This window comes from Daucus carota, chromosome 6 (genome assembly GCF_001625215.2).
Source record: "Daucus carota subsp. sativus chromosome 6, DH1 v3.0, whole genome shotgun sequence".
Classification (NCBI taxonomy): Eukaryota; Viridiplantae; Streptophyta; class Magnoliopsida; order Apiales; family Apiaceae; genus Daucus; species Daucus carota.
The window spans coordinates 14,548,425-14,570,597 of NC_030386.2; the positions used below are offsets into that span (position 1 = coordinate 14,548,425).

Consider the following 22,173-nt stretch of genomic DNA (forward strand, 5'->3'; position numbering starts at 1 on the left):
GAACTCTCATCAATACTGAGGGTTAGAAAAGTGGCTAATTACAGGGTCTGCTCATCCTCATTTACAACAGTTGGTTAAACAGTTTTTGAGATTCAGCATCTTAAGTTCTTAGATTAAACAGTAAGAGAGTGGGCACTTAAGTCATTAGGCACCACTAGTATCAGCATTTTGTTATTTAGACAGCACTAATTATGGTACATCTTACAAAAAAAAATATAATAAATCAGGAAATGCATAATCCTAAATAAACTAAAAAGAATAAACAAAATAAAGTTAAAATGATAAAGCAGCGAAGGTCAAGCATCAAGTAGGCCACTGCGTCCACTATCAAGCCCGAAGAAGACGAGCTGCAAAAGCTCCGTCCAGGGAATGCTTTACAGGGCTAGAGGAATAGAAACCTTTCTCAGTAACAAATTCAGCCGGAACATATTTGTTCACAGAATCAATGCAGAATTCCTGCATAAATAGTCATATAATAGAACATATCTGGTTAGACTTGGAATTTCATAATCAAATCTATACAGTTTCTTATAAGATGAAAACTGATATTGTTATGTAACATCCTGCTAGATTAAAACATTATTTGCTGACACTTACAAAATCAGAGGCATAGTTAATAATAAACACTAAGAGATGCCAAACTCAGTTACTGTTATAAAGATCTGCACAAAGGACTGCGATAATAAATTGATAACATGATTGAACAAAAAAATTGCATATCAACATATGCACACGGGCTCCAGTTAAAGCATTTTAAAGTGCTTGAGAAGAAAATATTTGTCAAAACGTTAATAAAGATTCCTTGATATCTTTTATAGTTTAATGGTTAAGCATTATAAATGTACTTATAAAAAAAAACATCGATCATGAGAGCTCTTACTGGATGCCTGTGAAGAAATGAATTCACCCTCTCTTCATTCTCATCAGGATCAATGGAACAAGTACTATATACTAGTAAACCACCAGGCTTTACCAATCTACAAGTGGAAGATGTGAAAGATCAGAACTGCAACAAATGTGATGAAAAATCTTCCTGTTCTACAATATATAAATAAAACTATACTATATATAGTATATTAGAAAAGGCAGAAGGCATGTTCCGACAGTCAACCAACCGTACTAGATAAAATGACAAAATGCCTACTGCTGGAACACAACCACATCTAGTAATCTAGTTTCAGCAAGGGCTGATGAATTTAATGGTGGTGCTTCAGATAACCCTGAGTACAGCGACCCCAGGACTTGATTGCTCCTCTTTTTCCAAAATGAGAAGGCACCAGTCAGTTTTCTTTTAACATAAAGGCCAAGCTACACGCATCACCCCATAGAAAAATAACTGGAAGGGGTTCTTTTGAGTGCACCAGAATTAATAAAACCATGATTTACAACTTTAGCAAGCTCATCTATCATGCCTTTTTCTAATAATCATATTACTGTTTTATTGTTCATTAAACTACATACCAGTTTATATATTCAAAAGTAGTTCGAACCTTATTTCTCTAAAATTAACTTCAGAAACAAAAAAAAAAATCAGATTCCATTCACATAATTGTTTACAACAAATAATAGCAAAGAAAAGAATTGGCCTCACATAGAAGCTGCATCAAGAAGTCGATCTTGTAAAGATTTGAGTTCTTCCATATCTTCCAATCTCCTATTCCAGCGCAAGTCTGCCCTCTTCCATCAAACAAAACAAGAAATATAAGATTCCACAAGTCATTAAGTTTAAGTTGTGTTAGTAGGGATTTCTTTATACTGACGCTGGACATTTCCTGAATGTTGAAATTACCAAATAGATAAGCCAACCTTTGTAAACATAAAGTCATAAATACATAATGATTATTGCTCTCATTAAATCTTATCGTGTACTGCCAGTCCATTGTCTACCACAAAATCTAGCATTAAAAAAGGTAACTGTATCTCCAAATCTGGAACAGGATGAGTACAAAAAAAAAACTTATATAGTGTCATACCTTGGAGAGAACACCTAATCCTGAACAAGGAGCATCAAGCAAAACTTTATCAAATCTCATATCAGTATCCACCTAGCAAAAGAAAAATATCTGCAATAAACTTTAAGACAACTTATTCTATATAATACACAGGCTCACACAAACAACACACCCTAGTCACACACACATACAATACTCACAGCATATACACAAAGATCCGCATGGATGGTGGTTATGACATTGTCAACTTGCTGCAACTTGGCTGTCTCTGCAAGTATCCTCAATCGGCCTTCGTTTATGTCAAGTGCAGATAACATACCTGAAACCAGCATCATATCTGTAGAACTGAAAACTAAAATAGCCACCTACAAATCTCTAGGTTTTGCATTCCGCAGGCACAGAAAATCCCCCGTAAGAAAAACAGCTACATACGAAAATGTACAATTTTGACGAGAAGTAATTTTAAACTTGATTCCTGCATTTTCTATCATAGAATAGCTAATATAAAATAAGATAAATACATGGGTTTACTTGGCAAAGAAAAACAAACAGAGGTTTTTCCATAAATATATAACTTAATATAATTTTTTTTTGCAAAAATACGATATTGCAACCCATGCAACTAAAACATAAGATTAACCAGAAACTGGAATAAACTTGAAGCAGCTAAAATCAACCAAGATACAACTGCAACTCTTTATGGAAAAAAAACGTACAAAAAAAGTTGATTCATGTTGCAATTATTTGTAGACCATATTTTTGCAAATAGTTTCAGACAGCTAGTAGAGTTGCACATAAGTTAAGAAAAAAGTACATTTTTGGTGATATCTTAATTGAAATCATTTTAACATCTAGCTAAAGCTCCAGGTTGTTGGCAAAATACCTTGACCACTCATAAGGGATGCAATGAAGAGCGTCTTTCCTCCGGGAGCAGCACAACAGTCAAGAATAATCTCACCAGGATGTGGGTCGAGAACAGTAACCACCAAGCCTGCAGTAAAACTAGGGTCAGTTCTTCCTCTCGGTAATAATTGATACAACAACACAAGTTACAGACTAGGAAAGTGTTGGTAAGATAAACTTAACCTGCACTTTCATCCTGAACAGAACATAAACCTTCTTTCAGTAGACCAGCTTGTATGACTGCCTGATAAGAAGTAAGAACAATCAGTACATCGAAGACTTTTATGGCCTTCTTCCAGTCATAAGCATGCCCCTTTTATCCACCCTGAAGTTAAGGATAAAAGTTTGATGGGCAGTAAAGATAGGAGGAGCTCAGATAATTGTCATACATAATAGAAGATATCAGTGAAATACTTCACAGAAAGGTCATGTTCCTAAACGCCACTTATACTAGAAACAAATGTTTATAATCATACCTGAAGGCCAGTTTTGATACGCACAAAATGACTGAGGTTTGGAGAAAGCTCATGGGGAACCTGAGATTATAAGAAGGAAATCAACTTTGTTGATGCCGTCCCATGACAGTTTAATACAACGCACAAATGTAGAAAACTACGTCCCTGTAAATAGGATGCAACAAATGTGAACACAATTACAGGAATATTCAGTCTCAGATTGTTCCTGATATGTGTCTGCAGTGATGGAGGTAGAGAACAGAGGCAGACATACATCAGACTCGGAAGTCCAATTAGTTCTGCAGAACATGTTTATATAATATATGCATCCATAAATGAACATTCTGGGAGGAAACAATATTATAGAACACCTTCAGCGTCTTAAGTTGGAACTCAAGGTCAGCTCTTGTAAAACCTTTTGCACTATTTGCCCTGAAGAAAGCAGTATTATGTACCAAACATCAGGACAGGAAAATTTAATATTCTCAAAGGAAACAGAATTAAATGGTAAAACCTTAAGCTAAAGCTAGGATGTTTGTTATTCCATGTCATCAGTTCTATAGCGCTATCTTGCCCAAAATGCTTTGTCCATCGTCTCACCATCCACTGCAAAATGTATATATGAGAAGTGCAGATAAACTGAGAGAATCACTAGATAGATTCCCTATTTCTAATACCTTCCTTGCTTCTAAAATGATACTAAATTAGTTAGTCAGATGAAGCGCCATAAACGCCAACTACTTGCTCCCCAATTTCGATGTACAGATTGAAAATTCCAGCAATTCACAAAAAGACGGTAAAATAATGTAGAATTAATATAGAAATTCAAGTTCACATTTGGACAGGATCATCCATTTTTGGGTAAGACAAAGTTGTGCATATGTCAGTACGTCACCTAATGGAAAAAGTTTACAAAGTTTATATGTGCTATGCTAGCCAATTGGATATGTATAGCATAAGAAACCAACACCTTTTCACTTGAAAAGATTCATATAACCGCAAATCCCGAGAAAAATTCAAGAATGAGATATTATCATCAATCCCTGGTACTGGGCAAAGACTGGCCAGTGGTAATCAAAGTTTTACAGATTATAATAAGGTTTCTTACATCATAACTATCTAATAAAATTCAAAATTTCCATTTAGCAAAAAAAAAAAAAAAAAAAAAATCAGAACTGCCAACTTTAGTTATTATGTTACAGAAGATGCTACTGATGTTGAGACTTTATAGATTCAACTAATTCCATCAGAAATTTATATCGAAGCAAGTCTAATAGACATGTCTACTTGTCTAGTGACTGGTCTAGCCAACTGAATCATTAAAGGTACAATTCCAGTGCCGTGTGAGATTTGCTTGATCTCTCCTATTGCATAGTATTAAATACAGTTCCTAAAGCTTATAACTTTATAACCGATGATCAAGTCAACTAGAATTATACATATAAATTCCACATCAAGCCCTAACTGTATGTACCTTACTGACATGATATTCTGACTCCTGAGATGAAATTGAGTATGAATACATTAGATGCATAACCAACTTTAGGCGAGGAGAAAAATGACAGTCTCTCAGTCAGCAGCCACTAGCACTGTTTACTGGTTATTTACTTATTTGAATTACTTATCTAGATGAGTGTGTTATTCTTATTAAATCAAGTTCTTTTTGTTGAATGGAGCCTGACTCCTAAGTTCTAACCTTTACAAGGAGAACAAAATATGCAGCTCCAAACTTACAACTGGATGAGAATAAAGGATGGCAAGAGCACGTGCTTGCGTACGATCATTGCCTTCCAATTTGGGTGAAGGCAAGGAGTTGCTTTCCTGCAAATCCAAAAAGATAAAGGCAGGCACTGAAGTCCAGAGTAATATGGTATATTATTATTTAGATAGTTAGGAGAAAAACAAGAGAATATACCTTGAGCAACAATAGCTTTCTGAGAATTCCGTTGACCATATTACCAGCACCAGGCCTTAGGGCAACCTTTGCGAGCCCTACATTCTACAATTATGTATGTAACACCCAGGAAATTTACTTCAGTTACCAACTAAAGGTTGTAGAAGCATCAAATGGAAGAGTGTTTAGACAAAATGACATAAACTGTGTTGAGCTTTCGACTACAACATGCTTCGACATTATGTAAATCCGGAACAGGAATTCACCAAACTGTAAAGTATCAAGAACACTGTGGGCTACTCTAAAAAAAACAGGAAAATAAACACCGGGGGCTTGCAGTGCAAACAATAAAACCCTAACTATTTACAATAAAACTGCAACCATTTCTCCAAGTACTAGCATGAACATCAACATACAAAAGAGTAGTTCAGCACAGCACTGTCTGGAATTAGAAACTTATTTATTTCTTTAATTTTGTTTTTCTGTGAACTAAAATTAGGTTAATTATCAAAGTGACCACTTTATAATTGCCAATATATCTATTTTACCACCCACAAATTCGGGGTCTCAAGTTATCACTTTCAAATCAAAAGGTGCAGTCAATCAAAATTTTACAAGAAAGATCAAATTGCTGTTTGCCACGTGGCAACAATCTGATCAGGCAGTGAGCTGGCAGTTACATGGCAATACCGTCAAATTTTTAAAAAAAACGACTTATGGCCTGGGACACTGAGTTGACCTCGTCAAATGGTGGTTTTATGTTCTATTTAAACCCCAAGGACATTTCATTGAGAATAATATTTAAACAATGCACTAACATATAGTTTATCAAGAATTCGTATGTGTGATGATGTTACACATATTTATTCTCAATATAGTTTAAACAATGTAATCTCATGTAGTTTAAATAATGTTCTTTATAATAAGAGAAATTTCAAAAGAAAATAGTGGCCGTGGAGTATGAGGAAATACTTTACATATTAAACTTACCTCGTGAACAACAGCATGAGGAGGCATCTCTAGCTTCAAGATTTCATAGAAACCAATACGAAGAATCTGAACAGAATTATGCACTTCAATGTAACTTGTTGACCTTATAAAGTAATATCACAAAATTTGGGGAGAGAAATTGTTTTAATCAAACAGAAAGTGAAAGTTTGTGTATCAATGTAGACATCGCAAATAATCTGAAACATGGAAACACAAATGATGGTGGGAAAAACAAAAAAAATCTGTATGCTAAAATAGTCAATCTGATAATCTATACCTATCTAAAACAAGCATGGAACCTAGGTAACTACAAATGAACATTTAAGTTCAACTTGTTTAGAAAAAAAAACAGCACCTTATACTCGCAATACTACTGTAATGCTTTTAAACTAACAAATGATGGGAAAAAACCAGGAAGAGAAACAAGGCCACCCAACCTGTAATAGAAGGGGTTCCATGCCACTAAAAGTCTTTGCATCATGACACAGTGACGAAATGAGATAATCAAGATATCTTCGCCAACGAATGGTACCTCCAACAATATCCGTTACCTGTATGGTAAGATCATTTAGAATATTTAATAGCTTGATCACTTGGTGTTAATAAATAAGTTTGTAGACCTGGATTTGGTGTAATCCCTCAAAATTTTCATCAGGGTAAAGTAATCAATAGATTCAGAGCCAATCGCTTCAGAAAATAATAGAAGATAATATACATTAAGTTATAATATACTAATATGTGTGTGTGCGCGCGTGTGTGAGTGTGTGTGTGTGTGTGTGTGTGTGTGAGAGAGAGAGAGAGAGAGAGACCAGTCTCAGGTCTTTGTCATCCAAATCACGCGTTCGAAAACCGAGAGTTCTTTCAACATATCCCATCTCATTTTCACCAGAACCTTTCCCTTTTTCGTTCAATAGATCAGCGAAAGCACCACCAAATTCTATTCGCATCAGTCTCACAGCAGAAACTATATGAGCCAAAGAGAAGAGAGGTGAGAAAGAAAGTAGATCCATTTTGAAAGCCCCTGTCAAGTAACTGACGCAATTGCACATTATAAGATATTGTTAATTGAAACTAAACAAGGCATGTCAAAAAAAGTAAACTAGCACACTGATAAGCCACAGCAAGTAATATACATGCCAGTAAATTCAGATATATCAATGAACATTGTTTAGTCTGGGACAAACTATCTTCTACATTAAAAAGTGAGAGGAATGACTGGGATTTGAAATCCATTTATACAGGCCGTGGTTTGGTGTCATTGAATATAAAACACAGTATTAGGGAAGAATTAATTTCGGCACTAAGCATAAACTTTTATCTTCTGGTCATGATGCTATAAGCCTATGAGGTTTTAATGGCACTACTTAAAATTTGAAAAGATATCCTCATCTTTTTCTCTATAAATGATAGATGTAGAAGAATAATTGCCATTTGACTGTAAATTACAATACGTGTGGAACATAAATATCAACTAGAATTCTTATAAATCAAACCGTCAGCAAGGATAAAATATTATGGACAAATGTACTATATATCAAGTACATTGGCATCAAAGGGGAGTTGAAAAGAAAACTATAGAATCTTCATACAGCAGGGTAGCCATGCATAAAATGATCTCGAATAGGAAACATTTGAAACTGCGAGACACGGAGATTTCATATATATATATATATATATATATGACAATTATATAGATTATGGAAATAAGTTTACCAGCTCTGTGTGGCGAAACCTCCAAATTGAGTTTAGGAATTTTGCGCCTCGTCTCCGATGGTCCTAAGCAGCTCATCAAGTAAACACATCAAAAAGAAGAACACTTAAATATTATTATTATTATTTAAAAAAAGAAAGATAGGCAAATAACATGTGATTAAATTTGTAACTAACCGGAGCCAGCAGATAAAGTAACCTGAGCTCAGAGCATAAATGCATAATGCAGTAGTGTACAGAAATGATGAGTTACAATAATTATTATAATTTAAAATTGGAGCATGATTCCAGGCTAAGTCAGAACTAAGCGCAGGATATACAGTTGGTCCTGGCTGATCTCGATAAGTTAAATATTATAAATCCAATAAGTAGCAACTTAAAAGAGAATAGCCGCTGTTTTTAACAGTAGAAGCGAAAAGATAATGTTTATAGAACAGAAAAATTAAATTACAATAATTTAAAAGATAATGTTTGGAAACTCTTAGAAGAGCCGATTAGTTACCGCGAGTTGGAAGTCTGGAATTGGGTTTGTTTGAGGAGGTGAGTGGTTTGGAAGAACAAGTGAGAGAGATTCTCAACTCCGACGAGTAACCATATTGGATGGATACCAGGTGGGCCATGTTCAATGTATACTTACAACAGATTGTATTGTATATATAGATAGGGGTAGTGGCCGTTTGTAGTATAGTCAGTCGAGTATGAAGCAACAAAATCCACACCTACTTGGTGCCTTGGTGGTGGTGAGAATGTCGGGGAAAAAAATCACAAAGATAAACATTTTGTTTCCGGTATCTATATAACTATTGTTTTCTTTCTTTAAAATTAAGTCCAACGACATCCATTTCTACGATTTTTAATAAAAATAATTTAATCTAGACCAGGGAGCGCTAAATTTTTATGCAAACTTCTAAAAAGTCGGTAATTAATCACGATTAATCTTTATTCTATAACTCATCAAACCGTATAAATCTCCGATTAATCACCGATCAGTTCAATTAATCTCCGATTAATCCTTATTCCGTGACTCAACCGATTAAATCCGATTCCTGCTTTTTGCAACACTGATGCAGACGAACATGTCATGACTTAGAGAGGTGTATTGGATTGGGATTTTAAAGCATTTTTTTGCATTCATGAAATCCGAGGGTATTCGATTGGGATTGTTTGAAATCCATTAAAATCTTGAGGTATTCAATTGGGATTTTAAATTATGCTACCAAATCTGGCGGTATTCAATTGGGATTTTAAATTATGCTTTAAAATCCGATGGTATTCAATTGGGATTGTTTAAAATCCATTAAAATCTGATGGTATTCAAATACTGATGGATTTTTTTTCATTTCATAAAATGATGGATTTTGTGGCATTCTTCAGTGTATTTTAAGTTTTTTGAAATCCCGTCAAAATCAATGGGATTTTGAAGCATTGTACCTAAATCCCATCAACTCTGCGACATTTTATCAAGAATCCGCACAAAATCAAAATCCCATACAATCCATTAAAATTCATAAACTAAAAACAATCCATTAAAATTAAAATCCCAATCGAATACACCCCCGTTAGTTACTATTCCAAATAATTAAAAATTCAAATTGTAATACCTAAACTTTTCAAAATTGTGTCGGAAAATCACGTATTTAGAGAGAATAATTCTTTTCATCTAATTTTGTTTTGAGATTTGTTTTGTTAACTTTGTTTAATAACATTATTAATATCTCTAATTGTAAACTATTAATAATGTTTTAAAACATTATTAATAGTCAAACATATAGATGTTGGGTTCTGAGCCCCAGCAAGTGACTGTTGGGGGGCCGTTATCCGGCATATGATTTTTTCACCGTCAGTTCTGGTCATGAACGGTCTGAATTAGAAATCAGATTTTACACGTCCAGCGTTTTTTAACCGCTAGACGCTACATATCTAGCGGTCAAAAAGCGTAGCGTCTAGCGGTTAAAAAGCGCTAGACGGTGAGAGATTTTTTATACGTCCAACGCTTAAAAAACGCTAGACAACAGACATAGTTTAAACACAACATGACAAAAACAGCAACACTATCACGGAATCAAAATACTCCCCACGTTTACCCTGCGAAACTTTGCTTTGTGATTTTACTTTCCAACTGGTTTGTGCGAACATAATTGATTCCCAGAATCAAACACTACACATCACACGTTCACACTACTCAGGTAAACGTCCATTAACACTACTCAATGGATTTCCATTAACACTACTCAATGGATTACAGACTTTTGGCGAGCTTTATTTTTTTATAAGATCATGATTTTGATAAATGATTTTTATTGTATGATTTGAATGGTTAAATATGCGTTGTTGTGGGTCTTTAAGCATTGTGTAATCTTGACAAAAGGGTTAGAGGAATCATAAATAACTGAGATCATGCTTGTTTTTGTCCATTGTCAAGCGCTTTTTAAGCGCTGGACGCATAAAAAATCTATCACCGTCATGACCAGCTCTAACGATGGAAAAACCATATGTTAGATAACGGTTCCCAAGCAATCACTTGCTGGGAACCGGGACCCATAAATGTTTCATATACATATAAAAAACTGTAACATTTAAAATGCCATACGGAGAGAAATGGTAACAAATTAACTTAATTTGCAATTCCATTTCTTTTCAAGAAAATGTACAATCTTTAAAACATGATCACATTTAGTTACAATTACAGATAAAACCAAAACAAAAAATTTATTCATATTTGCTTTTGTAAACCAATTGCAATTTCCTCCATCCAATTTGAAATGATCGGGTACAGGTTCTCTGCGCCAAAGATTTTAACAAAGAGCATGCTGGGAAACATATTTACTCATGTATTATAGAATTCAAGGTGAGATCAGGACACATTGAACTCTCATTTTCTTTGTGCATATACAAAAACTACCATTCAAGTGGGGTTTCCCCTGGAGGACCCTTCTATGCTACAGAGATTAAAGGAGACATCAGCGGTTGCTGGATGCATAAACTTACGTTAGCTGTTTGTAGCAATTATAGGCAACGACAATAGACACCGCCGCACCTATAACAGCCATGGTAGCATAGGTATCTTCACGTTCCCAGCTCTCAATCCATGTTGGCATGGCACACACCTTGCGAGAATGAGCCGCCTGGCAGTTATTATTTCGGGAAGGCTGTTTCTTACTTCTCTTTTCAGAAGTAGTAGTTGTCTCCGCACTTGGTTCGGCAGTATAAGATATTTCAGGCAAAAGTAGGTCCTGACAACACGAGGAAGGGGAGATGCTATTCGTTTGGTAACAGCAAGTACCCTTCACTTGAGATCGACATGCACTGCTACTGATCTCAATTGTCTGTGAGGTCTCATTTTTGCTTTTTTCCACATTATTACCACCAGTTAACTGAAGTCTTACTTCCTGAGACTTCTTCTGGTCTTCTTCTGATAATCCTATCTGTCCCCTAAAGAGAGATTGCATTCAAGATCAGCTCAAGCAAAGATAACTAATATATTTAAACCAAACAAGTGAGCAACCAATGAGGACAGATTTTTTTAAGACAAGTACATAACATAAAGCAATACCTAGAACAATTAATGTCCTAGACAGAATCTACAAAGATATGCTTCTTCGGGCAAATTCCGGAACAAAACAATTCTATTCTCTTTTTTTTTTGTATTAGGACTGCATATATACATAAATGCATACAGCGAACCTATGGCTATGTTGGATAACAAAAACACATATATGCATATACTTCGGCATATGATATAAATGATTTAAGTGACTGACAAGTCACATTGTGTCATGAAACAGGTACTCCAATGACTACCCCATAAGAGAAATAAGAGCATCGCCAAGAGATTAGCTATCTGATGTCCTAGGCTATAATTTTGGGAAATATGGTACAAAATGTCACTCCAAGAGAGTCCTAGTCATTCCCTAAAAAGTTAAGATCCTCCTTTCATTCCTCACTTATAGGTAACAACTAACCATTCCTTATTTCATCTTTAAAATAAAGTATTCACTTCCCACCTTTTTACACTCCTTCCCACCATTTTTACACTATATCCTTATTAACAGATTTTGAATTTAATATTATAGTAATAATAGGAAACATATATAGGGATAGTTGTTGGAGTTGCCATTCAATATAATGTCTAACTTATTATAAATTGAATTGTTTATTATATATTCTAGGGAAACCACTAGATACTCTTGGAGATGCTCTAAGACATTACTATTGAGACATTAGTAGGATTTTACTAAAAATTAATCAAGTCGCACTAGTTTTAAGTCGAAGCAAAAAATATCTTGAACTTATGTCTAGAGTCTAATAAGATAATAAAAAGATATATAACAGTATAACACAATCATAAACTCATACAAAATCCAAGCTACCAGTGTAAGTATATTTCCTTTCTTTCGCTCTACAAAGCATGGTTGTCATGCCGGTCGACTAGTCGCGACTAGTCGGCGACTAGTCGATTAAGCGATGAAGGGATGTCGACTCAACATTTCGACTAGCTGAATGTCGATATTTCGGTCGCCTGGTCGACTAGTCAGTCGACTAGTCGACTAAGCGGTCGACTAGTCGACTATTTCAGCTACAGATTGAGCATTTTGACTTTTTTATTGCCGACTTCTTATTTTTTCCACTTTCCAGCAGAATGTGTTTACTGATATGTTAATGGTTTCTGGTTATGTGTTTCTTGCATTCTGTATTTCTAATTTCTGCACTCCGCAGTTTGATTTCTGTTACTGTTTGTTCTGCACTTATGCAGATTTCTGCTCTTTATTCTACAGATTATTGCTTTTGCTCTGTTTATTTGTAATCTGCATTGTGCATAAATAATTCTGTATATATTATTTCTGTATAATTTTGTTGTGCACTGCACTACCAGTACCATACTTAATTACAAATTACAACACATCACAGTATCACACAATTGTTAATTTGTTAATTGTTACATATTTTACATGATCAGAAGTACTTTGCTTTGTTGTTATTTGTTAACTCTTTCCACTTTTCCGTCATTCTCTTCACGTGTTCGATCTTTAATTCCTTAGATTCTGGAATATAATATTGTGAAGGTGTCAGAACTTGGGAAACCTGAATTACATAATGTATATATATTATATTCAATATATAATAATATATTATTTTTTGCCGACTAGTCTGCGACTAGTCTACGACTAATCGACTAGTCAACTAGCCGAAGGTCCATCGACTCGCTTCGACTTACCGACGTGACAACCATGCTACAAAGTGGAAAGTCAAAAAACCCATAAAAAAGGAGACCCTCGATAACAGAAAAATTAAAAGGAATAACCATTTGTAAATGTTAATCACCACAAGTAAGATGAGTCTTGAGAAGTAAAATAATATTATTTTAGTGCACAAAATACAAGTGTACTACAAACATAATATATATTTATATGCATTAAAATTCTAATCCTAATGCTTATATTTAGAACTTATTTTAATTTACAAAGTTAGACCTAGCTATAAAAAAAACAGAAATCAGACATATATTTTAGAATTGCAGTCAAGTCATAGCAAAAAATACAATTCATGCCTATTTATGAGGCCAAATTGTTTGACTATTTATTTAAGCTTTTGAGAATGTTAAAAGATGTTCTTAGACCGACAATAACACATCTAAGAAACTATAGGCTAATTCTTAGTAATTGGACATATATCTACCAAAATTCCCAACCTAAACACAAAACAACATATAGAGAGGGATATATAATCTATATGGTATTCCTCGCCCACTTGGATGTGGGGCACTCCTAGCCTGATGCTTTGTGCTCAGCCAGGAGGTGTTTGTGCTTCATTGTTACCGGTGTGAGGTGCCTCCTTGTATACACATCAGATGAAAGATGCTGAACATATTCAGACAAACTTACTAACAAAACCTGCCACATGAATTTAAAATGAAGGCATTTCATATTGGGTGGGTCATTATATGCTGTTAGATCCTAGAATAATATATGTCAGTTATGTGGTAAGAGTGACATGCGGATTGAGGTTGAAGCAGAAAACTGAATATCAATAATATTCAATTGTATGGAGCCTCAAGCATTTGAATAAAAAGATTAGTGCCATTTATTCTCTCCTGATGAAAGCTTTTTCGTATTGCTGTTTTTCTGAGACTTCTCCTGGTCTCCAACGCTTTGGGTAGTGTGCCATACACTCATACCCAAAATTTGATATATATGGATGTGTGGAAGTATATATAGGCAAATGATCAAATAGAAACAAATGTTATGTAAATAATAGGTTTTGTTAGCCAGCACTATATGTCGGTGTTCCTGCTTTATTAAGCACAACAAATATTACAGCAGTAATGGGTAATGCCTTGAACTAGCCAAAGAAGACGTTAATCATCACCGTGAAAAACACTGTAAACATCCAACATAAAAGAGTTATAAAGATGAGAACAATTTAGACCAACCTCCAAAGCAAATCCACGACTTGCCCTTTCTCGATATGCTGCTCAAGCAAAGTAGGTGCGTCATCTGGCATAACATACCCATACCTACGCGGAATGCAAACAGTGTATGAACAAAACAGTATACATAAATAATTTGACAAGAGCAGGGTACACGAGTTACCAGTGACCAGTCGCTTCTCCACTAATAGTCGATCCAAAAATAATGACATTGCCTGCATACTTGTGCCCTCCAATGTGTGAGCACGGACGGACATGGACTTTACCTTGAAGACCACGTAATTCTATCTCTTCTTTAAATCTTGCTACTACAGAAGGTCCACAAACACCACACCTACGATCTCTTGTACCATGAGCACATACAAATATGTATGACCCTCTTAGTGGTTCAGGAGTTCCAGGTAGCCATTCACCGTCTTTTACAAGAACTTCTTCCACAAACGTGTCAACATCAAAATGAGTCAATCTCCTGTATCGCAAACAATTCTAACAAATTAAAACTTAATTTTAAATTTAAAGTAACTACACAAACCAAAAGTAATAAAACTCATAACAAAACTCAACCTGTATCTAATCATATCGGGAAAAATCAACACATCCCCATTTGATGTCTCTGTCCCATCGTGACCCTCGCATATTGTTAAACGTGTCTAGCAAGAAATAAGAAAAAAAAAAAAAGATCAAAACAAAAACAACTACAGCAACATGATGAAATTATATTTTAGGGCCATACAAACTTCACTAAAAACCATATCACCCACAAAGATCAAGAATGAAAAAACTAAATCACTAGTCAAGACTCATAATAGTAAAAATCAGCAGTCACGTACAATACTATAAACCAGTAGTGAAGATTAAAGACTCGCGATAATTCAAATCGCCCATAATAAGAGTTCAATTCACAATGTAGTCCGTTTTTAATTTTATTTTTCATTTTAATGTTAGCTTTCAATGTAGGAGTAACAAATCTCTTAGCATAGAAATGCTATAAATCGAGAATTCACCGACAACAATCCGGGAAACACTTATAAACAAAAGTAGGATTCACCACAACATTTTGAAGAGTAACAACACTTCGTTCACCGAAATGTAGCTTACAATTCACTAAAGAAACAAGCAGTGTTGACCTAATTAGAGTAAAAAATTGGGAAAGGAAGAGTAGGAGGTTAGTAAAAAACATGTCTGTTCATGAAGGGCTTGCGCGCCGCAAGAGCCGCGGAAAGAAGCCTAGGCAAGCGATCAAACTCCGCCGCCTCAATCCTGGGCGGCCACACATCCGGGTTCTTATAGCACAGAAACACATGGCGCTGGTAATAATCAACCGTCCCCACAAGCGGAGCCTGGCGGAAATCAGGCCTGGAGAAGCCGAAGTCGAGAGGCTCGGCGGAAAGAAAGGTGTCCTTCTGGAAGCTGTTGCTCCCGGAGGCGGTGGAGTCGATGAGGTAGCTGTCGGTGTCGGAGACGGGGATGGGGGAGGAGGAGGAGAGGTGGGGGTTTATGTATGGGAGGGGAGAGTCTGTTGTGCTCATTTCTGTGCTTTGATTGATCGGATCAGAGAGAGAAGAGGTGTGTGTGTTTGTGTGTGTAGTGGAGTGGAGTGGAGGAGAGGAGTGTGGCCTGGCCGCCTAGGTGTTTAAGACACTTGTGTCAGGGATTGCTTAGTTGGACTTATTTCATGCTTAGTTGAGTCTCAAAATAACGAGTAAATACATTATTATTTTTCTATTTAATCAAGATTATGTGACCATATATTGTTAATTCAATATGATTAATTGTGTACCTTTAAATCCTAATTCTCTCCACTACTCCTAGGGTTAAAAATAATAGGAACACGTCCCAATGGGGTAGATTCGCCCCGCTAATATGAGAAATGAGCTAGTGACAGAGATTGATTTTAGCTCCGCCAAAATATGGGGCAAGTATGGTATTTGTGAAATCCCCGCCGGATTCCCGCCCCGCCCCGCATATATTTAATATAAATAAATAATTATATTTAATATAATATATTTATTATATTTAGTATAACATATTTATTATATTTAATATTATTATTTTATAATACACAAAACTATAATTTTAAAATCTATTTAATTTGGAGAAGATGAAGACTTTTTCTATTATGTCATTAATGTCTTTAGTTTGTGAAGTATTTCAAGTAGTTCAGATATTAAGATTTGAAAGTATTACAAAGTTCTTATGTAAGTAAACTGTTCTTTTTGATATTTTTATATGCAAAACGGTTACTAAAAAAAGATTGTGTGCTTATATTGTTATTGTAATTTGACATGCATGCATTATTTAGTTTTTTTCTTCTAATATATGTGCCTCGTATATTTTTATTAAATTCTGAAGAAAAAATTAATAAATTTTTAAATGATTATTTAAAATGTAATATTATAGCAGCGGGGCGAAATTATATTAAATCCCAGTGGGGCGGGGATGGAGATTAAAAATAAATCCATGCAGAAAATGAGGCGGGGACGGGGAGGGAAAATATATATGGGGCGGGGCTGGGAAATGAAGTTCACGCCCCAAACCCGCCCCATTTTTCACCCTAACTACTATTATTTTAGTATTTCTTACTCTCCGTCCTAAGTTAGGGTAAGATTATTATAAAATATAATATTGTTTAAAGTTATATTCCAAACGAAAACTAATAATATACATATGTATAATTATATTTTTATACGAATTTGTATTCAATTGAGATTTTCATAGATTGTTTTCAATGTATGGATTTTAATGTATTGTATTTGATTTTGATTTTGATTGGATTCTTAACAAAATATCATGGAGTTGATATAAATTTTTGCAAATTTGAGTACAATACTTCAAAATTTCATAAATATGTGCGATTTCACAAAAATTAAAATATACTAAGCAATCCTACAAAATCAATCACTTTATAAAGTTCAAAAAAATTCATCAGTATTTAAATATCGTTAAATTTTAATGAATTTTAAACAATCCCAACTAAATACGGATTTTTAAGTATAATTTAAAATAATGATTGAATACATTCATATTTTGTATCATAATTTAAAATCTCAATTTTTTTGTCAGGTATATAAAATCTCAATTGAATACCTCAAGATTCTGATAAATTTTTTAAAATCCAAACTGAATAATCTCATATTTTATGTATAAAAATAATCATTTAAAATTTAAATTGAACACCCCCTTTAATATGTGTATGTGTTTAGTACCTTTTACATTCTTTGACATATATTTTAAGATTTTTATAAAAAAGTAGTTTTGTAATTTATTTTTAATATTTTATATTTCTAAATAGAAATTTGAACATTAAAGGCCATCCATAAAAATAAAATATTTGGAAATAATTTATAGACATATATTTTATAAAAAAATTGAAATGTGAATGATTAATTAAATAATCAAAAATTAATTCAATTGGTCGAGATTAATTATTAATCAAATTGATTAGAATTAACTGAATAATCAAAATTTAATCAATTTACCGGTTAGAACAGAAAAATTAGTCGATAATAATCAAAGGCTCTAATATGATGAGATGGAATTTCAATGGCACCAGTCTACCGGAGGTTGCTTTTTCCGCCTTAATAAATTATTTATTTATTTAATATAAATCTCATCTGATCTAATCTAATCATCTCTCTGGTCAAAAGCATCTGGGGTGTTTGCAAGTGAAAGTAAACACAAAAATGATGAGAAGAAGAGATTTTCATATGTACTCTGCATTACTAATACTTGTGTTATTCAGTTTCACTGATGAAACAGTGACAACTTCAGTGACTGATGATGATATCATCTCAAGATTCCAACAATACCTGAAAATAAACACAGCCCATCCAAACCCCAAGTACTATGAAGCAGCTGATTTCATACTGTCTGAAGCAAAGGCTTTGTCTTTAGAATCACAGTCAATTGAGTTTGTGAAAGGGAAGCCCCTTGTTATACTCAAGTGGCCTGGAAAGGACACAACTTTACAGTCCATTCTGCTGAATTCACACACTGATGTTGTCCCTGTTGAGGACCACAAGTGGGTACTGCCCCCTTTTGAGGCCCGTGTCGAAAATGGGAATGTTTATGCTAGAGGGTCTCAGGATATGAAGTGTGTAGGGTTGCAGTACTTGGAGGCCATTAGGAAGCTTAAAGATTCGGGCTTTAGGCCTTTACGCGATGTTTATTTGTCGTTTGTGCCTGATGAGGAGATTGGAGGGCATGATGGGGCTGAAAAGTTTGCGAATTCGGAGGTTTTTGAGAGGATGAATGTGGGGATTGTGTTGGATGAGGGGTTGCCGTCGACTAATGAGAAGTATAGAGTGTTTTATGCTGAGAGGTCTCCATGGTGGCTGGTTATTAAGTCTACTGGTGCTCCTGGACATGGTGCTAAGCTTTATGATAATACTGCTATGGAGAATTTGTTTAAGAGTATTGAGAGTATTAGGAGGTTTAGAGGTGCTCAATTTGATTTGGTTAAGGCCGGGTTGACGGCTGAAGGCGAGGTTGTTTCCGTAAATATGGTAGCCCTCAAAGCTGGCACTCCGTCTCCAACTGTAAGTGCATACTGATCACATCATATCAGAGAAAGAGAATCATAATCATTATTCTTTATGTGCGTCTTATTGTATTTGGAATTTATGCTAAGCTGCCCTTTTCTTTTGTTGGGCATGCTATGAATTTTTTTTGCGCATTAGATATTTAAGTATACATAATTTTTGGACTAAGGCTGCAGAACGTTATTCATGTGCCAGCAGACACGAATTCATATAAAAAATTATAGGATGTAATATTATCTTGTTTTGGAATATGGGAATTTAAGTTCTCATAACCTTGATGAACAAAACAAAGACTTGGACCATTAGGTAATTGGCTACTTGGATATAAAAAATTGTGGGATTCAGGAGGCGATCGAACTATTAATGTGATGAACTATTAATTGTGGGATTTCTGTTGATGAAGAAGATAATTGACAAAGGGAGATTGAAGGAAACAAGAAATCTACAAACATAATTACCAATTAGATGGTCCGATTAAATGCAAGTGAAGTTTACGAGCTTCAGGCATTGCATGACTTGCAGTAAGCGAGAATCTGTAAAAGCTGGAACACTAGGAATATTAGGCTGCGGTTTAAGCTCATTATTAATCTCAAATAAATTAACAAAGCATTGTTTACTTGAAAGGTGGAGAGGTGCTCTTTCGTACTTTTATGGTGATAAGGATATCCTATCAACTTAAAACATGTTTCCTCTGAATGAGTTGTGCCATAGTAAGTGCCCGATAGATTGCCTCTTCTAACATTATTAGTTAAAATAATAATAATAATAATCTATCTTGATTAGGATCAGTTGTTCTCATACGACTGAGAAGATAAACGATAAAGTGCAGTACTTTGTGGAACAACGAACTTGTACAAATTACTTGTTCTTTGAAACATGAGTACACCTTGTTAATTTCTTGTAGTAGTTCTAGCAGAAGAATTTGTGGTAGAATGGCCGTAAAATGATCACCAAGCCCCATAAAAGCAATTGAGCAGCCGTCTATATCTTTCTTGTAGTAGTTCTAGCAGAAGAATTTGTGGTAGATAGGCTGTGAAATGTTCTTGAAGCCCCATAAAAGCAATTGAGCATCCCTCTGTATCTTTTAGATTCTCTGTGATTTTATAAACCGTACAACATCAGCAAGTGCCTTTGGAACAGTAACTATATTAGTAAATTCATAGTACGGACCTCAAATTGTAGTTAATGCTGTTTCTATCTGTTTCTCTGGCTGTTTTGTGTACCCAATTTAATGCTTTTGCATCGTTGGAGTTCTGAATATTAATACCATCCTTCTTTTCTACTAGGGTTTTGTCATGAATCTCCAGCCATCTGAAGCTGAGGCTGCTTTTGATATTCGAGTGCCACCAACTGCTGATCAAGCTTCCTTGGAGAGACGAATTGCTGAAGAATGGGCGCCGACTTCACGTAACATGACATTTGAGGTGATAAAGCATACTTGCATTCTTTTCTATTCCTGAGTACTTACAGCAGCAGTATTTCTGTAAAGTTTTTGTTTTCCTATGATTTTTGACCAGTTAGTTAGATGATGTGAAGTGGAAATTTTTTATTTCGATATGCTTTCTGTTCTCCTGCTTGGTATATAGATATTACACACACGCAATGATGCAGACATATAATGTCCTCGTGCTTTCCAAGGCCAGTTATGGTTTATTGTAACTGTAGAACTGAAGCTTTATGTGCCTTGGTGGCTTTCCTGTGGTAGTTGTTTCTAGTAAGCTATTTCAATAAAGCCTGTTTAAGGTGTCCCTAATTCTGATGATATTGAATATTACATGCTGTCGTACACCTCTTGTTGTGAAGCCATTATAAAGTCAATAGATGTGTGTATGTCTGTAATCTGTATCCATATCTCATGGTTTTCGCTATAGGATTTCTTTCTTGGACCTCTCATAAAAATGCGGGTATACAATAGATAATACTTGTATGGCCGAAAATGTAAAACAACTTGTCAAAATACTGCACTTTAATATCTTATAGAAGTTCCAATTCATGCCCCGTGTACTTATATGAAACTAGCTTGGGCAGTTTAAGCAGAAGGTTTCCGCATATGACAAGTTTGGACAACCTATCCTCACAGCTACAGATCAATCCAATCATTGGTGGTCACTATTAGAAGATGCAATCGCCAAAGCTAATGGGAAACTTGAAAAGCCCGAGATTTTTCCTGCCTCAACAGATGCTCGTTACTTTAGGGATCGAGGTTTACCAGCAATTGGCTTTTCTCCCATGGCAAACACTCCTATTCTCCTTCATGACCACAACGAGGTAGTATTTGTAACAATATACTGATCTATCAGTCTGTCGAACTCGAATGTTATTTTATGAATGAGATACTCATATGTGCAAGAGACTAAGTTTATGCAAAATATGATGTTGTGACATAGTATGTTTGGCTATAACAAAAGTTGACATTGTATGTTATACAAATTTAAGCACCCGCTTTGGTAAAACGATGCACCCGCTTTGGTAGAAAGATCTTTAGGATAGAATTGCTTTTGAGATTTCCATGTGATGTGTCTGATTGTTGTATATTCATTTTGCAGTTTCTGAACAAGGATGAATACCTGAGAGGAATCGAGATTTATGAGTCCATAATCAAAGTGTACGCATCTTTTGGTGATACAAAAGATAGCACCAGAGACGAGCTCTAAGAAATTGGTAGGTTTCTTTATGATTTGTGCTATATGACTAGGACAAACTTGATGAAAATAATATGTGTATTGTATAAAAAATAAGTTGTCAGGATACCAGGTATTTCCATCATTTTGTAATGGAGCTTGCTGATCACTGCTGTGAAATAGCCAAGAGAATTTTGACATCATATTTTAATTATTAGAGTTAGAAGCATACAATGTGTCCTGTTTCGCATGAAAATGACAGGCCTTGAGTGTTAATTTACATCATCTGCATATTTGCCAAGGATCCTAAACTGGGACATTCACGAGTTTACCCCACATGCAAATAGTAAAATATGGTCTGTTGCGTTATTTATTCGTCTTGATAGCGCAATATATGAGACGTATGAATCTGTGGAGCAGAATAGAATTTGAGTATACTGATTGATCTAAACTACAAAGTGGTGATGTTAGACTGTTAGTGCGAATGTATCTCTCGCTACGCCCAATTGCTTTGGATGCTGGAATAGATGGCACACAATCTCGTTATTTCCCTTTCACAGAATCCACATGGAATCGTCATATAATTAGGTTTCCACGCAATCCCCCAAGAATCGTGTTTGTAAGAGCAAGTGCAGTACTCGTCCACTTTCCAAGTTTTTGATCCCACATAATAATAATAA

At 35.0% G+C, this 22,173-nt stretch overlaps 3 protein-coding genes across 9 annotated transcripts; 1 reads left to right on the top strand and 2 right to left on the bottom strand.

Moving 5' to 3' along the window:
- Nucleotides 1–70: 70 nt before the first annotated feature.
- On the bottom strand, nucleotides 71–8,703 carry LOC108193003 (uncharacterized). 6 transcript variants are annotated; one of them, XR_010284469.1, is made up of 18 exons: nucleotides 8,407–8,703; nucleotides 7,908–7,970; nucleotides 7,004–7,158; nucleotides 6,632–6,745; nucleotides 6,195–6,260; nucleotides 5,226–5,309; nucleotides 5,045–5,131; nucleotides 3,825–3,916; nucleotides 3,682–3,742; nucleotides 3,512–3,547; nucleotides 3,332–3,391; nucleotides 3,039–3,099; nucleotides 2,836–2,943; nucleotides 2,153–2,271; nucleotides 1,974–2,045; nucleotides 1,592–1,670; nucleotides 881–977; nucleotides 71–456 (listed from the first exon to the last, which is right to left on the bottom strand). XR_010284469.1 is itself a non-coding variant. In XM_064079430.1 (18 exons), exons 1-18 carry the CDS (start codon nucleotides 8,522–8,524, stop codon nucleotides 328–330), a joined length of 1,608 nt encoding a protein of 535 aa, XP_063935500.1. In that variant the 5' UTR covers nucleotides 8,525–8,702; the 3' UTR covers nucleotides 71–327. The 6 variants fall into 6 exon arrangements, 5 of the variants coding, with proteins under 5 accessions (XP_063935500.1, XP_063935502.1, XP_063935501.1 ...); XM_064079430.1 differs by having other exon boundaries at nucleotides 1,592–1,677; nucleotides 8,407–8,702; XM_064079432.1 differs by having other exon boundaries at nucleotides 1,592–1,677; nucleotides 7,004–7,226; nucleotides 8,407–8,463.
- Nucleotides 8,704–10,506: 1,803 nt separating this feature from the next.
- On the bottom strand, nucleotides 10,507–15,993 carry LOC108224488 (uncharacterized). Its single transcript, XM_017399129.2, has 5 exons — nucleotides 15,510–15,993; nucleotides 14,896–14,981; nucleotides 14,495–14,800; nucleotides 14,335–14,418; nucleotides 10,507–11,336 (listed from the first exon to the last, which is right to left on the bottom strand). The coding sequence occupies exons 1-5, from the start codon at nucleotides 15,858–15,860 to the stop codon at nucleotides 10,889–10,891; spliced, it is 1,275 nt and encodes a 424-aa protein (XP_017254618.1). The 5' UTR covers nucleotides 15,861–15,993; the 3' UTR covers nucleotides 10,507–10,888.
- A 1,885-nt stretch (nucleotides 15,994–17,878) lies between these two features.
- Nucleotides 17,879–21,696, top strand: LOC108224269 (uncharacterized). 2 transcript variants are annotated; one of them, XM_017398790.2, is made up of 4 exons: nucleotides 17,879–18,869; nucleotides 20,159–20,296; nucleotides 20,901–21,140; nucleotides 21,419–21,696. In XM_017398790.2, the coding sequence occupies exons 1-4, from the start codon at nucleotides 18,015–18,017 to the stop codon at nucleotides 21,524–21,526; spliced, it is 1,341 nt and encodes a 446-aa protein (XP_017254279.1). In that variant the 5' UTR covers nucleotides 17,879–18,014; the 3' UTR covers nucleotides 21,527–21,696. The 2 variants fall into 2 exon arrangements, with proteins under 2 accessions (XP_017254279.1, XP_017254278.1); XM_017398789.2 differs by having other exon boundaries at nucleotides 17,933–18,869; nucleotides 20,892–21,140.
- Nucleotides 21,697–22,173: the final 477 nt, after the last annotated feature.

Excerpts from the sequence above, each read along its gene's own strand:
- LOC108224269 (XM_017398789.2), top strand. The coding sequence starts at position 18,015 with ATGATGAGAAGAAGAGATTTTCATATGTACTCTGCATTACTAATACTT. Across the intron at positions 18,870-20,158 it reads CTGGCACTCCGTCTCCAACT|GGTTTTGTCATGAATCTCCA; the intron begins GTAAGTGCATAC and ends CTTTTCTACTAG. Across the intron at positions 21,141-21,418 it reads TCCTTCATGACCACAACGAG|TTTCTGAACAAGGATGAATA; the intron begins GTAGTATTTGTA and ends TTCATTTTGCAG.
- LOC108193003 (XM_064079430.1), bottom strand. The coding sequence starts at position 8,524 with ATGGCCCACCTGGTATCCATCCAATATGGTTACTCGTCGGAGTTGAGA. Across the intron at positions 6,261-6,631 it reads TGGAACCCCTTCTATTACAG|ATTCTTCGTATTGGTTTCTA; the intron begins GTTGGGTGGCCT and ends AATTCTGTTCAG. Across the intron at positions 2,944-3,038 it reads TGTTCAGGATGAAAGTGCAG|GCTTGGTGGTTACTGTTCTC; the intron begins GTTAAGTTTATC and ends GTTTTACTGCAG.
- LOC108224488 (XM_017399129.2), bottom strand. The coding sequence starts at position 15,860 with ATGAGCACAACAGACTCTCCCCTCCCATACATAAACCCCCACCTCTCC. Across the intron at positions 14,982-15,509 it reads AGCCCTTCATGAACAGACAT|ACACGTTTAACAATATGCGA; the intron begins GTTTTTTACTAA and ends ATTTCTTGCTAG. Across the intron at positions 11,337-14,334 it reads GTCGTGGATTTGCTTTGGAG|GGGACAGATAGGATTATCAG; the intron begins GTTGGTCTAAAT and ends ATCTCTCTTTAG.